This window comes from Ostrea edulis, chromosome 3 (genome assembly GCF_947568905.1).
Source record: "Ostrea edulis chromosome 3, xbOstEdul1.1, whole genome shotgun sequence".
Classification (NCBI taxonomy): Eukaryota; Metazoa; Mollusca; class Bivalvia; order Ostreida; family Ostreidae; genus Ostrea; species Ostrea edulis.
In genome coordinates, this window is record NC_079166.1 from 42,915,332 (window position 1) to 42,931,069 (window position 15,738).

Below are 15,738 nucleotides of genomic sequence, written 5' to 3' on the forward strand. Positions count from 1 at the left end.
CATCGTTCGTTGAAGGGGGTTCAAGTTAGTTAAGATGTTCCTTTCAAAAGGGATATAATCAAGGAAAAGCAAAAATTGGGTAGGTTCATAAAACAATTTTCTCAAGAATCACTGGGGCGAAAATTTGAAATTTAAAGCTTCCTGATAGTGTAGTTCAAGTTTTGTTAAAACAATTGGGCCACAATAGAGGATCATGGGGATATATAGCAAAAACCTTCTCTTCAAGAACAAACAGCGCTATGCTTAGTCATATTACTATGCACGCATACTCAGGTATTGCGGACTCAAGTTTATTCCGACTGTCACCCGGGAGTAAGGTGGGACCACAATAGAGGATATGTTTTACATGAAAATATATAGGGAAAGATCTTTAAAATGTTCTTCTCGAAATCAGGAGGGCCACGATTAGCCATATTCATATGCAATCATCCCCATGTAATGCAAAATCAAGCTTGGTCAGATCAATAATACCCGGGAGTAGAATGGGACCATGATAGGAATACGAATACACAAGAAAACATCTTTGAAAATCTTGATCTCAAAAACATCAGGTCATGAACAGTCACATTGATATGCAAGAACCTTCAGGTGGTTCAAATTTAATTCTGTTCGATTTAGGGGCCGCTTGGTTATACTGGGCCCACAATAGGATTTCAAAGTTTGATATGGGAATATACAAATTAATTTGAACAATTCTTTGAAAAGTAGCAGGACCACACGAAATCATTTCAAAATGCAAATGTCCCTAAGTGGTGTGAAATAAGTTTTTGTAAGGTCAATGCGACTCGAGTCGGGGGCATATTGCTTTTGCCCGTCTGTCTGTTCGAAACTTTAACATTGCGCACAACTTCTGAATGGCGAGTAATATGGTTCTCATATTTCATGTACGTATTTCCTTTCATAAGAGCTTTCGTTTGATACCGAAAATGGTAACCTTGTGATCTTGACCTTGGAGTTTGACATACTTTTAAATAACCTTACTTAAGCAATATTTATATAAAGTATTAAGGTAGGGCTTTAATGATTTGTATATAGATTCTTTTTGTCAATATCTTACATTTCTTACCATGTTCTTTCATTTCGTGACCTCTACCTTGGATTTTGGTTTGACCCAAATCGCAAAACGTTCGCTAAAATATTAACCTTCCTCATAACTTTTGAATAGTGAGTGATATGCTATCATATTTCATATCTGCGTTTCTTGTGACAATATTTTTTTGTATCAAAGTCTTTAGCGTTGTGAACTTGACCATTGAGTGTTACCTACGTTTAAGAAAACCAGATGCATTGCGGCAATATTTCCTAAACTATATAGGATATGGTTTTCATGGTTTGTATATACTTTCCTTATGGCAAGACACTTCATTTCAATGACTTTATGACCTCAATTTAGCTATAGGTGTTTGGATGTGCATTCTTTGTGACAGAACCTTTCTTTTGGTACCAAAGCTTTTTTTAACTGTAATAGCTCACTTAAGCTGAAAGCTCAAGTGAGCTTTTCTGATCACCTGTCATCTGTCTTTAAACATTTTAACATTATCATATTCTTCAGACCACGAGACCAATTTAATAAAAATTTCCACAAACTAACCTTTGGCAAACGGGATTCACGTTTTTCTAAATGAAGGGCCGTGCCACGTTCAATGGGGGAGATAATACTTTAAAAAGCTAAAATAGGGCAGGGATGATTTACAAACTGTCTCATCAACTATTGCGCCAAAAAAGTTGAAATTTAAGTGAAAGCTTCCTGACATAGTGTAGTTCCATGTGTTCAAACCATGGCCTCGTGGGTAGAGTCAAGGTGACTCAGGTGAGCGATTTAACCCATTGTATTTTCTTTATTTATTGCATCTAGATCTTAATGCAAGGAATTTGTCCATCAGTATACGTACGGAAATCTAATATATTGTTTATGTTTCAAAATATCGTTTATCAGTTGCGGTGGCTCGGTTCGGGATTTTGATGCGAAACGTCATACTTTTTTTCGGATACCTTACAGACGAGTTATCATTTCATGGCAGACGTTACACGATAAAGGACCCTCACTGCTACAGCCCTGGGTGCCATGCACAAGTCCAGCCAGATTTCAACCATTTACTTGTTGTTCAAGATGTCTAGATAAATGAATCTTTAAGGGGATGTAAAAATAAAAGAAACAAAATCGAGATATCATTGAAGTTCTATTCAGTTAATTCGGATTGATCGATATTTATTGTGCTTATTGTGTTTCACTATATGATGTTAACGGATTTCCATTCGCAAGAACTCTTTTAAACAATAAAGTTTCTTTTTTATTTACGCCTGTTGTGTAGACCAATCGCAATAAAATGCAGGCAAAATTGAATTATACACGTAAATGCGTATTATTAGTATACAGTCTGCCGAAAATATATTTAACAATTATATTTACATGACATTTAGACGTGATTTTTTGTTTGTTTTAAAACATCATTTGTAATATACACTGTATCAACAACACTACATCGTCGTCAGTCATTCCGTTGGAACAGCCCTGAAGACTTTCCTCAACGTAATTGATCGATCTGGCTTAGGTTTCGTTCTGGTTGTCTGTTGTTCTATCCAATTACGATTATGCTATAGGAGTGGATTTAACATTTAATTTTAATTAGATTGTATGTTTATGTCCCAGTAGAGAATTTTAACACAGGCAGAGACATCACCAGCACTAGGTGAAGTGCCTCAGATTTTTACCTATGCATGGCGCTTACAACCGTTGCGGGGGGGGGGGTTGCTTTTCGTGTCGATGCCTACACGGAACCTCCATTTATAAAAGGTTATATGAAAAAGACCGGCGACTGTCTCTTAATGTCGGGCGCTTGGCGAAGGAATAGTCACTACCCACGCTAGACTTCTTAGGTTTGAAGATTGCAGCTGTGACATCGACGTTATTGTTTAGTATCACATGATGATGACACTGAGTGAGATTATTGTCAAATGAACCGCAGCTATATGTATATTAGTTACAGCAAAATCCTATTTCAATATAAATATTGCAAAATTAAAGTAATGTTATATATGCTTGCCTTTCTTATACAGAATGAGAGTCCAGTTCATTTCAATACTTGATGTGTATATATGGTGCAAATGATAAAAAGATTATCCATTAAAGTTTGTATTAACAAAATTCTTTATCATAAAAGCTACCATGCAAAATCACACTATGAGAGACAAGAACATGATATCAGTTGGTGTTTGAAATGCCTTTCAGCTTTACAAATGTTTGCATTGCAGCTTATAAATACTCATTTCTCTCCCTTTTCATCCTTTTTTCTTTGGATGGCAAAATCAAATATTTTTGAAATTATATTCATGACCATAATTAAAAGTACTTTTGTTAAATAGAATTCTTCAAGAATTTCATTTTAAGATTTTATTTTGATAACAAAGATTCAACACAATAAACTAGCCACAGCCACATCTTTGGTTGATTATACAGAGCTGTGTCTTGACAAATTCATTACTGTACCTTTTACGCAATATTGACATGCATGCACTGGATTTCAACATATGATTGTTTTGCATAAAACTGTTCTCGCGCGAGATATATTCTTTCTCAGTTGTACTCATGTGCAGAAACTTTCAATGTCTTCAATAAATACTGTAGTAGTCACCAAAAACAACAATAAATACGCTGTTTGAAATATTGTCCCCACTGGTTGGTAACTATAGTCTTTTAGCATCAACAACCGTCCTTGCAAACCTCGTTGTCATAACGACACTCTCGCCTACATTGTTTCTTATCCCACTTCCTGTTGAAAGGATGGACATTACAACTCCTCCTGCAGCCGATTCTTTCTCTGGAACACGTAGCACTGCAGGCACACTCCCCTTCACACTCCTGGAAGTCTGTTTTACACTCTTTGAGACAGCTCATCACTCTGATTTTTCTTTTCAAGTTCTTTAACTTTCTCATGCGACATTCAGCGGAACAACTGTCCCTTTCTGCGGAACATTTCTTTTCACATCTCTGATATTTCCTTTCTAGTGAAGCATAAGTTTCCAAAGATAATATACAGAGGATTAAAATTAATACACATGTAATTCTGTAAGACATATCTACTATGATTGTAATTCGTGCTGTAAATATAATTAACACACGTATCGAACAAATATTATCAACAGGTAAGCATTCATCAGAATGGTTTCGATTCGCGCATGTCTCATGCTTTATTTAAACCCACTCTGATTCAATGTCATAAATCATCATAACATTTTATTGGTCAATTTAAATGAATATGAAGTAAAGATAATAACTCACAGGACTATTTTTAACAAGGTCTTAAACGTGTGTTCACCTTCAAATCATGTAATAATGGTGAAGGTACACATCACAAAGAATATATATTTAAGTGCCTATTTAAATTCATATTTATGACATTTTGATAAACTGATGACAGCTCAAAACATTTTCTCATTTGTACTTATTATGAGCAGTGTCAGGAACCTGATATCACAGACGATCATCGAAATATGACATCGTTTTTCCATTTGTACTGGGTTTATTAGAAACAATTCACAATCATTTAACAATTATACCATAAAGGAAGTTATTACATTAGCATCGTTGATTATATAATCCAGAGAAATTAAATGATATTAAACACAATTAAAATTACACTGTATTGCATTTTTTAATATTCTTTTATTCATTCAGAACTCCTGAAAAGGAATGAAATTGATCCTTTGTCTTTAAATTCAATCAAATAGATTAGCTAGCAAACGCTAAAGATAAAGAACAGTGATCAATGAAAGGTGAAAATAACGAACAGTGATCAATCTCATAAGTCCTATACGCAATACAAAATAGTGTTGGGCAAACACGGACCCCTGGATATACCAGCGGTGGGACCAGGTACCTAGGAGGAGTAAGCATCCCCTGTCAACCGGTCACACCCGCCGTGAGTCCTGTATCTTGATCAGGTAAACTGAGTTATCCGTAGTCAAAATCAGTGTGCCAAGAACGGCCTAACAATCGGCATGAAACACGTCAGACAGCATTTGACCCAATGATAGCTTGTATTGGTAAACTAGATCGTTATAACGACCATAAAATCCGCGAAACGCCGCCTCCAAACGAGACCACTGGAATCCCTGCACCATCAACTCGCCTGCCAGAAGTCATTCTCCATTTGGAAAACTGACCACACGCAGAACAAGCACCCACGCACCAATCCAGCCGAGAGACATAAACATCATACGCAATGGAACACCGCCACACAAACACGGGAAGCCGACGATGAAGAAGTCGAAACCAGTCCGTCTGCCACAAAGTCGAGTCGCCAGTTTTCCGCCAACTTCTACTTTCAATAAAATATCCAAGTATGAAGCAGAAGTGGACGACTCTGTGGTATCTTTTATTTCGAGTTCACTGGGATATATTGAATCGACATATGAATGAAAATTATCATTGTTAATAGATAATACGTCGTCGATATATCTAAATGTCGAATTGAAGGCAAGAGCAAGAGATCTCTTCTTCTCACGTAGAAGTTGTTTTAATAAATTCTCATAAATACCATAAAAAAATACAAATTGGAGAGAGACTCCTGGAAGCACAAGAGGGGGATCAGGTGCGTAGGAGGAGTAAGCATCCCTGATGACCCGTCATACCAACCGTAATCCCTATATCTTGATCATATAAACAGAATATTCCGTATGCAAAATCAGTACGTAAAGAAACACCCAACTAATGGTATGAAACACCCCAGACAACATTCGAACTAATGATAGCATTTAAGTTTGAAAACGGATACACGTTTGAAGATCGGAAGTGCTGTCCCTTTACCTCAAGAAGGTCTGTGGTGAAACTAAGTTTCATTCAATTAATTACGAATTACTATATTTACTTTTCGTCATTCCAAGCACGCCCTGTGGTTAAAACCAGCAACCGACTCGTCTGGATATAGAATGTGATAAATATTCGTGAACTTTTTAGCAATTCGACACACAGTAATAAGGTATTGGTCACCTGTATGCATTACTTTACGTTTGTTTAAAAATATGGCGAAGAGCAATAAACGATTGAACAGAACTTTATGAACCATACCAAAGGATGTTCAAAATTATTGCGAAGAGAATCTTTTTATCTGTTTACATCTACAGGATAGACTAATTCCACGAATCCTTAATCTAATAATACTTATATTTAACAATATTGTAATATTCATAGTTCGAGAAAGATCTTATTCATTTTTTTAGATATAAATCTATATGATGTTCACAATACAACAACCCAAGTAAAAGACAAAATATAATTTACGATATTTCGCCATCAACAATTGTTTGTTTGTATGTACAACCACCCAAGTAAGAGACCCACGATATAATTTACAACATTTCATCTGTAACAGTTGTTTGTATTTCGTTTAGGTCCCATTCTAGAATATTTTATCTAATTTCATAACATAACACCGGATTACACATTGAAGATGAATTTGTATTTAATTTCACATGTACAAACACACTGCATTAACAAAAGCTTACAGAGGAACGGTATCATAATATTTCATCATACAATGATTCGATTCAGTCAAATCTGGAAAGTTTGTATAACTTTAGGTAATGAATCCACAAATCTCATCATTTCAAGATTAAAAATCGTGAAAATTTAAATAAAGTTAATGTATCAGAGCGAACGTTCTACTCGTCACAGACGTCTTTACATTCCTCGGCGTCATGAGAACACTCCTCTAAACATTCACTTTTATTGTGGTCATTCTGAAACGGATGTGACTGACAACTCTTCTCACAACCTTGTAGTTCTCGAGCGCAAAGACTCAGGCAGGCGCATTCGTTCTCGCATTCTTCAGTTTCAAGCCTGCATTCTCGAAGACATCCGATAACTTCTGGTCGGTCAATGGCCTCTTCCTCCATACGGCACTCGTTAGAACACTCTAACTTTTCCTTCGTACATTCTCTGTTACATTGAAGAGATGCAGAAGTAATAGACCCTTGGGTGCCGGTAGAGAGTATGAAAACAATAACTATAACGGAAACAAACAATCCTTGCATATTCATCCTCTTTTTCTTTCCCAATTGCTAAAGTTCAGGCTGATTTTTGTAATATAATTTAATGCTTACCCTTTATATGCAAATACGATGTTCGATTTTTCCTGAGGATACACTTCATTTGTTAATTCATCACAAATGACAGTGTGTTACAAACTCTAGAAGTTTTGGTTTTAGGATATATCTAAATGTAATAAATCATAATTATTGAAACTTCGCAGTTAATTAAAGTACTTGATTATTGATTGTGTACTCATGTTGTCATTTATGAAGGCAAAGCTTTAAATCAAAATGGTTTCAATTCAATCGTATGAATAGTTTCTTTTCATCTCTTCAAGGTAAATTTCCAAGGTAGAAAAATGCGCATGGATTGATGGTCGTTAAATTGATTTTTAACATACTGTATACCATTGGTGCATTATATAGATGTATAGCTGCAGAACTGTAGCTCTCTGAAAAAATATTGTGACGGAACAGTGAGCTACAGATCCACCCCTTATAAACACCTTCGATTTACGGCGCACCAAAATCTGCACACTGTTGAGGCCTGATTTCGTTGTATTCTTGTGTTGCTGTCTCATACATTTAACATGAAAAAAATCCAAACATATTTCCCTACTAGTGTTCAAACATACTTTCAAATATTCCTATATATATATTATTGGGACAACAACACAAGAATACAATGATATAAGGCCTCAACTGTGCGCAGCTTTTTGTGCGCCATAAATTGAAGGTTTTTATAAGGGGTGGATCTGTAGCTCTCTGTTCCGTCAAAATATTTTTTCAGAGAGCTAACGTTCTGCAGCTAATACATGTAAAACAAGATCTGGAAAAATAAGATCTTACACATTTCAAACAGCTTTAAAAGTAGTATGTGTTCCACTGAATAAAAATAAAGATTTGTTATAATTTCTACAGTTCATCTGCTTTAATTCAATGATTTAATAAATTTTTATGGGATCAAATGCCATGGATATGCGTAAAAACAACTTCCTTTTTTAAGTTCATGTCATCATTATCGAGTAAATGCATTGAATAGCGTATGTATTATTCATGATTGATAACAGATTCGTTCTTTGTTCTACAACTTATCAGAAATATATATCCAGTACGTTGAGTTTATCAGTTCAAAATACAATAAACAGATTACATCTTTATTCCAAATCAATATTTCATTGATCAATTAACTTTATATAGGATATTTCATACAATATTAAACTTAACTAATATTTCTGACAATCAACTTGTTATATCTAATAGTGATATATTTATATGTGTAATGGGTTTACAAATTTCATTATTTTGAAAATTATTGAATATTGCAGAAAAAGTAAGCAATTTGTTGAATTTGCAAATGATTTTGTTTGAAAATTGTTGAATATCAAATATATTGTACATACACATCTATAGTCTAAGCAACCCCCAACGACCGGTCCCTCCCGCCGTGAGCCCTGTATCTTGGTCAGGTAAAAGAAGTAATCCTAAGTACAAAAATATGTAGAGAACCGACTAACAATTGGTATCGAGTAAATGCATTGAATAGCGTATGTATTATTCATGATGGATAACAGATTCGTTCTTTGTTCTACAACTTAGCAGCAGTCAACCCAGCGATAGTTTATAACACCATATACAGGTGATAATGTGATTTTGCTACATGAATATTGGAAGTTGATGATGGAGAAGCTGAGGTCAGCTCGTTTGTCATACATTTGTGTTGTTAGTTTGCCATTGACATATATATTCAATAAAATATCCAAATATGGAACAGATATGGAAATTGGAAAACATGGTGTAGTTTTTTTAAATTTTAAATTCACATGGATATAAGACCGCGGAACAAAAATTGGCAATATTGGAAATATACATCATCAGTCACTGCCATCACAAGAAAAAGGCAGGTCCGATTGAGCTCCGACAACCATGAAAACAGTGCATTGAAATCGCAGTTTTTGGAATCCACTTTGCAAATGCATGTATCAGAACCAATATAATGGGTTTCAGACACAAACATGTGATATCTTCTGAAATGCATTGATGGTCGCTAAATACTTGTAGCAAATTTTAAGACGTATATTTGAGTAACATAACCCTCATAAAGAATAATAGTTGTATGTCGATCACTTCACTAAAAACTCTACCAGAGGTTTTTGAAGAGATCATGGTAAAGTAATTTTGTGCGTTAACTCTTCGTACATAATTTGCAATGAACAGAAATTTCATTTACCTATTAATTATTTTCTAATGTCTTACATCATACAATTCATTGAGATATATATCTTAAAAGGAATTTAGATCATTATATACCTTTCCTCACTACTTCCTTTCAAAATGAAGTTTTCACTGCTGTACAGACATTTATAATGAATTCAAGGAAATTCTCGTGATAGTAATATATCTTATGCTATATGTATAGTATTTATTCTGTCTTCTTTATCAATTATCCTCAAATGAGAATCTCGTAAATTATTAGAACTTGTGTTCAAAACTATTGTATATCATATACATGTATGCAATAACATAAGTTCAAACCAAAGTGGTCAATGCTATGTTTTCAGATTTTTCGTGCTAAATATGTCCTCGTCCGTACGAGCCAGTAAGATATCAACATCAATGATATCTACAAGGAGACAACATTGCACTTGTACACATCTTGAACAGTCAATCTGAAAAATCACCAAGGGTTATGGATTTTATCACGGCATTGGTTTCAATGGCATCATATGACGTAGGTAGCTCGGCTTTTGAAATATTCCTAAGCCTACACAACCTACAACAGACATGGCTGTCAACAGGTACGCACATTACACAATCCGTTGCTTATCTATCCCTTACTGGTTACAAATACTAAACTACTCAATCATTTATTGCAGCCATAAGTTTTTACGCCAAGACATTCCACAATGTTGACCCTACTGATCACCTTTTTATTAGAAAGCTGCTTCAGGGTATAAAAAACCCTCAATCATGAAAACCCATGACTGCCCATAACTTTAAACCAAGCGTTTAGGTATATCCCGATTTTCGATCGTTGGGTCCTCCATCGTCAAAAACGCAGCCAGGTGTGCGATTTCAAGACGGGGAAGACACTTCTTAATTTCTCATTGTTGTACACGGCGGGGCTAGCATGTTGACCAGACAACGCTTGCTGCTGATTCTTATTACCACATTGTGGGAAGTTTGTGCATGTTCTCTGTCATCTCATTTGTTTGGTTCCCCTCGTCGCTTAGATTATCTTTGCGTTTCTTCTGTGATGTTAGGACTATGAAAAAGATGCGAAGTAGAATGGATATGGAAGCAATCGAGTTATTGTCTCTCTGGGGCTGTCGATATTTAAAACGCCCACCACTTAGCTCAAGCCCACCACACCTGTTTGATGAGGAGGAGGTACATTTGTCCCAGCTTGATAGCGATTTACGTTTGAACAACTTTCAGATGCAATCCAATTGATTGTAATGGCATTGAATTCTTAGCATAATCCCGTTACAACACGACCACTGGTTTGCCGCCGTCACCAACGTTGGACACTCCATTGGTGGCTGATGCAGTGCCGTGTTTATGACCCTTGTAAGTGGCATGTCGTCCCACCCCAACTTCAGTGGAAGAGTGTAACCATTCTGGAATGATTTGGCAGTGACTTTTGAAGTGTTTATTATAACTATCTCTGTATATTACACAGCCATGTCAAACATGAACTGGTGCCATGTATTGTACATAACTAATGTACGCCTTGTGCATTGTTATCATAATGAGTTTAAAATGTTGTTTTGTGATGTCAGTGCTTTCCTGTATACTCGTCGCACGAACGTTTGATATGTTTGACATGTTGAGTTGGATCACTTATATTTTGTACAAAGGTGATTTGATGTTTTGTTATGTTTGTACATTTGCGCTTAACCATTGCACAATGAGCCTATTGACGGGTCGTCACACATTGATTTGTGGATTTGTTTTGTAATGAGGCGGCCCATTGGTAGCCTCAAATCACCGCGGCCAATAACGCCATACAATTTATATACAATTTGATAATTATGTACATTGTGCTAATTTATCGGGCATCTTGGATAAGTATGTATTACTTTGCTCATACTAAGGCCAAAACTTCAAATGTATCTCATTGACCAACGAAAACTTTAACATTTGGCAATCACTTTTAAATGGAGAGTGATAGGGCTTTCAATTTTCACATGTATATTTCTTTTTGACATGATTCATCTTATATTACCAATTTTGTTTTCTAATTTATGACATTGATGTTGGAGTTAGCTATATGAGAGCATCAGTGTTTCACCAACACATCTTGTTTCTGGAAGTTCAGCATAAAATACAAAGCACAGACACATACCCAAGTTTGATATACTGTGGAATTTCTTGTAAATCTAATGGGGTCAAATTTCAATACTTTGAGAAAATAAATGTAATATTGAGGACACGAGAACCTGATAGAAAATTTACATTCGTAATTATCCTTGAGTTTCTCTTGTTCAATAAGGATTTAAATTTGCTATTTAGCTTTTAACAGGAAAGTAAACAATCATGGAGTTTCTTCAGTTTACAGAAGAGATGAAAATGTGTTACTAAAAATCGGATGAATAGCTACAATTAATGAAAATCAAAAGTAGTGTAAAAATAATAAATAAGTAGTGTAAATAGTGTAGAATTTCCTATTCTGGGGGTATTCATCGGTCTATCGACACTTAAAGTAAAAATGTTGTGTTTTCAAATTAGAAGCATAAAAATGTAAAATCAATTGACGCCGCGATGGTATAGAGCTAGAGCGTTAGCCCCGCATGCGGAAGGTTGGGTTCGAATCCCGGCCGAGACAGATCTAAGTCGTTAAAGCAAGTAAAGACAGTTTCATCGCCAAACGCTTGGCATCAGGTGTGAATGTCACAGGTCCTCGGAGATGACTTAAAACGGATGTCCCGTATCATAGTAGGTATGGTACGCTAAAGAACCCTAACTGCTCAATGGTCGTAAGCGCCGAGCATAGGCCTAAATGTGAAGCCCTTCACCGGTATTGATGACGTCTCCATATGAATGAACAAATTTCGAGAGGGACGTTAAACACGATACAATCAATCAATCAATCTATTTCGATTTGTTTGTGCATGTATCAATGATGTGTATCTCCCTTTTTGTTAAATTTATGTCAACGATCAGCGATACAATCAACATGCAATCAATTGCCTCGTTTGTTCTTTCAACTACATGTTTTAAGCGGTGAAAAAACCAATTCAGGTCAATCTAACCCTAACGAGATTTCCGTATTTGACCAAAATAACCGAGTAAAAATATAAAGGATTTTTTATTTGGGGTGGGTGCTGGGTCGTGAGCAGATCCTTTAACCTAAATAACTTTATCCGACACAATTATTTGTCAACGTATTTGATAATGAAGATTGAAAGATAAGAAAACCACAGAAATAAAACATCATTTATTAGCAATGAAGGCTTGTTAAGTGAAAGGAAAATACACGCATATGAACATAAAATAAACAGTTGACGTATTTACAAATACCATTCTTACCAACTCTTCATTTTATTGAAACGGTTTTTATCTTAAACATAGATGAGAGAAATTTTCCAAATCCACCTCTTAAATACTTTAATGAATCCTATATATTAAGAAAACAATACGATTGTAAACAAACAACAAATTCTAAATCAAACTAGGAAAAAGGATTCAACCACTTCACACAAATCACAGTTACGTTTTTTTTTATCTTTGGTATGTGATCAAGATTCTCCCATTCTAAATCAAAACACAGTTATGAAAACAAACAGTTGCATAATATGTCGTGTGTATCATACAGTTAACCTTGATAAGCACATTGCTATGAAAATAATGCATTAAATATTAACATTCAATAATCGTAATAACATTTTTGGGGACCTCTCATTAAAAGGGCAATCAAATTTGTTTTCGCTAGAAAACGTCAAATGTCGCATATAAATGAAGTGTAAATGTATGCATTTTCATTTTGCAGTTAACATTGATTTATCAACCAAATATTATCATACCAATTAAACTATGCAATAAACTTTCACTTATTAAAATATACTAATGCATTTATCAGAATATTTAATTACGATGTCGCGGCAAGGTTTCCTAGAAAATGTACAGTTGTTTCATATCGATCGTTAAGCCTTTCTTTGCACACTGATTTTGACTGCGGATAAATCCGTTAACCTGATCAGGATATAGGGCTCACGGCGGGTGTGACCGGTCGACAGAGAATGCTTACTCCTCCTAGGCACCTGATCCCACCTCTGGTGTGTCCAGGGGTCCGTGTTTACCTAACTATCTATTTTGTATTGCTTGTAGGAGTTATGAGATTGATCACTCTTCGTCATCTTCGCCTTTCATTGGTAACTATGGCGATTTATTTGAGATAAACTTTACAATTAAGAAAGAATTGTTATTACACCACATTCATACATGCAATTACCGAATACAAACAACATGTACAATAGCTTATATATCACAGTTTTATCAACATCAGATTAAACAAATAACATCAGTCAATCTAGAAGTGAAAATGTTGGGACAAAAACGTTTACTTTCCAAAAAAGTAACTTACTTTAACAGTATTTTAATTCTTAAAAAATAAACCATTTCTACTTGATGGTGTTGTAGTCTAACTGTTAAGCTTTTGGAAGTAATCATACATTTTATATTTGTAGTCCTCCATACTTGGTGGCAACATCGATTTTATAACATATTTGCATCTTCTGGTATTCTTTTTGATTGGTAAGTTCAAACCTTTATAAAGACGTGCGTTTCTCCTCTTCCTAACAGCTGCGTTTACATTGGCGATTGTCATATCGGCACTCTTTGACGCACTGTTTTCTGTCCCACGTCCTACTAAAGGGATGCCATTCACAACTTTGTCGACAGCCGCCAAGCTCTCGTCGGCATTTAGAAAGGCATGAGCAGTCTTCCTCACACTCCTGGAAGTCTGAGGAACAATTTGAAAGACATTTTCCAAGTTTGAATCTTCTTCTGGCGCTTCTCATCTCACACTTATCGTTACAGGAGTCTTTTTTGTCAAGACATTTTCTGTCACATTTCTGAAAGGCAATGTCGGGTAGTGCCCATAACTCTCCAACTAAAACAACTAATATGAAGGCAACTTTTGAATTCATCTCTTTCCCATGAGACTATCAAGGAATGGTGATCCTTAGATTTGTACTAAATTTAATAAGCTTGTTTTCTGATGATTAATTCATTACTACAGACTGAGGCAGACACGGTTACCCCCGTCGGGACTTTCTAATTTATCACAAAGACACGTGTACTTAGTACTATTCCTTGTTTAGTGCAATTGTATACTGTTACCAACGTTATATTTATTGATCTTCAGTACTCAGAATGATGTATAATGATAAAGTACTTTAGGCATACAATTCCAAAACAAAACGTTTCATGAAACATGTATCTTAAATGCATTGAGAATTAAATTCTATGTGCTTTTTTCTTCATTTTCCAAACCGTCGAACGGAATATTATCTGATTAGAAATAAGTTTAAGTTATAGTGCTGTATATTTCAATATGTCGACATTGTAAGGTCCACGATCCGCTTATTTAATACGAAATTAAATTTTAAGTCAATGGCACCGCTGTTACTGAACTATTTAAGTGCACATTCTAATGTGGGGCTATTAAACACTGGGATACGTTATTCACGACAGCTATATGATTGACGAATTAAAGTGATTAAATTATAATTTTCTTTTTCAAATTTGAAATCATGGGGCTGGTTCGTGAAGAGCAGAATGACTCATGTCGAAACAAATCCATTTTAACATAACTCATTGAAAACGTAATGATACACTTCATATATATTTAAAAAATACACCATTTGATAGACATTTATAGATATCCTCTCCCTTGACAAAAATCATATAAACAAAATTTACGTCGGCAAATGTAACGTATTCAAACACAAACAAGTGATTATACAGTCAAAAAGGATAATTGCGGATTGATTTACAGAAGGTGGACAGATATAATGTAATACATCTTCCATGAGTCACCTCCATACTTACACTCTCACTGACATCAATAGAATGCATATCTGCCTCATGATTGAACTTTATCAGTGACAAAAATCATATATATACAAAACCTTTAGGCATATATCTTTATATTCACTCATACAATGTAACAAAGTTTTGCTAGTGTTTAACTGTATATCATTTTCTCAATAAAAAATACTGACTTTCCAATTTGACATAAGAGACGATATACATCTTAAACAAGAAACAAGGTATCTGTCCAAATATGAACATAAGAAAGAAATGCATAGTTCTTTTATTTGGGCATTTTATTCGTTATCTGCCTCGCCGTTTATACCGAATTTCCCCTTGCTTCGATTATTTTCTATGCCTCTTGATATAATGAAGTTTGTCATGCATCTTTTTATGAAAGCATTTTGTTGATCCGGTATGCCTTTGTAGGTAGAGATATAACGAAAAGTTATCAATCCCATGTACAAAATCGAGAACAGGGCAAACATTGACCCATAGAAACATAAGAGGTGGGACCAGGTGTCTAGGAGTAAGCATAACCTGTTGACTAGTCACATCCGGTATGAGCCCTGTATAATGATAAGGTAATTGGAGTAGTCAAACGTGGTCAACATAGTCAAAATCAATATGTAAAGAAAAATCTGACAATTGCTATGAAACACGTCAGATATC

General features: G+C 35.2%; 1 protein-coding gene across 1 annotated transcript; it reads right to left on the reverse strand.

Annotated features, from left to right (window-relative positions):
• Window positions 1-6,436: 6,436 nt before the first annotated feature.
• Window positions 6,437-7,095, reverse strand: LOC125675638 (uncharacterized). The gene has a single exon (XM_048913410.2). It carries the CDS (start codon window positions 7,036-7,038, stop codon window positions 6,661-6,663), a length of 378 nt encoding a protein of 125 aa, XP_048769367.2. The 5' UTR covers window positions 7,039-7,095; the 3' UTR covers window positions 6,437-6,660.
• Between the last annotated feature and the right edge of the window lie 8,643 nt (window positions 7,096-15,738).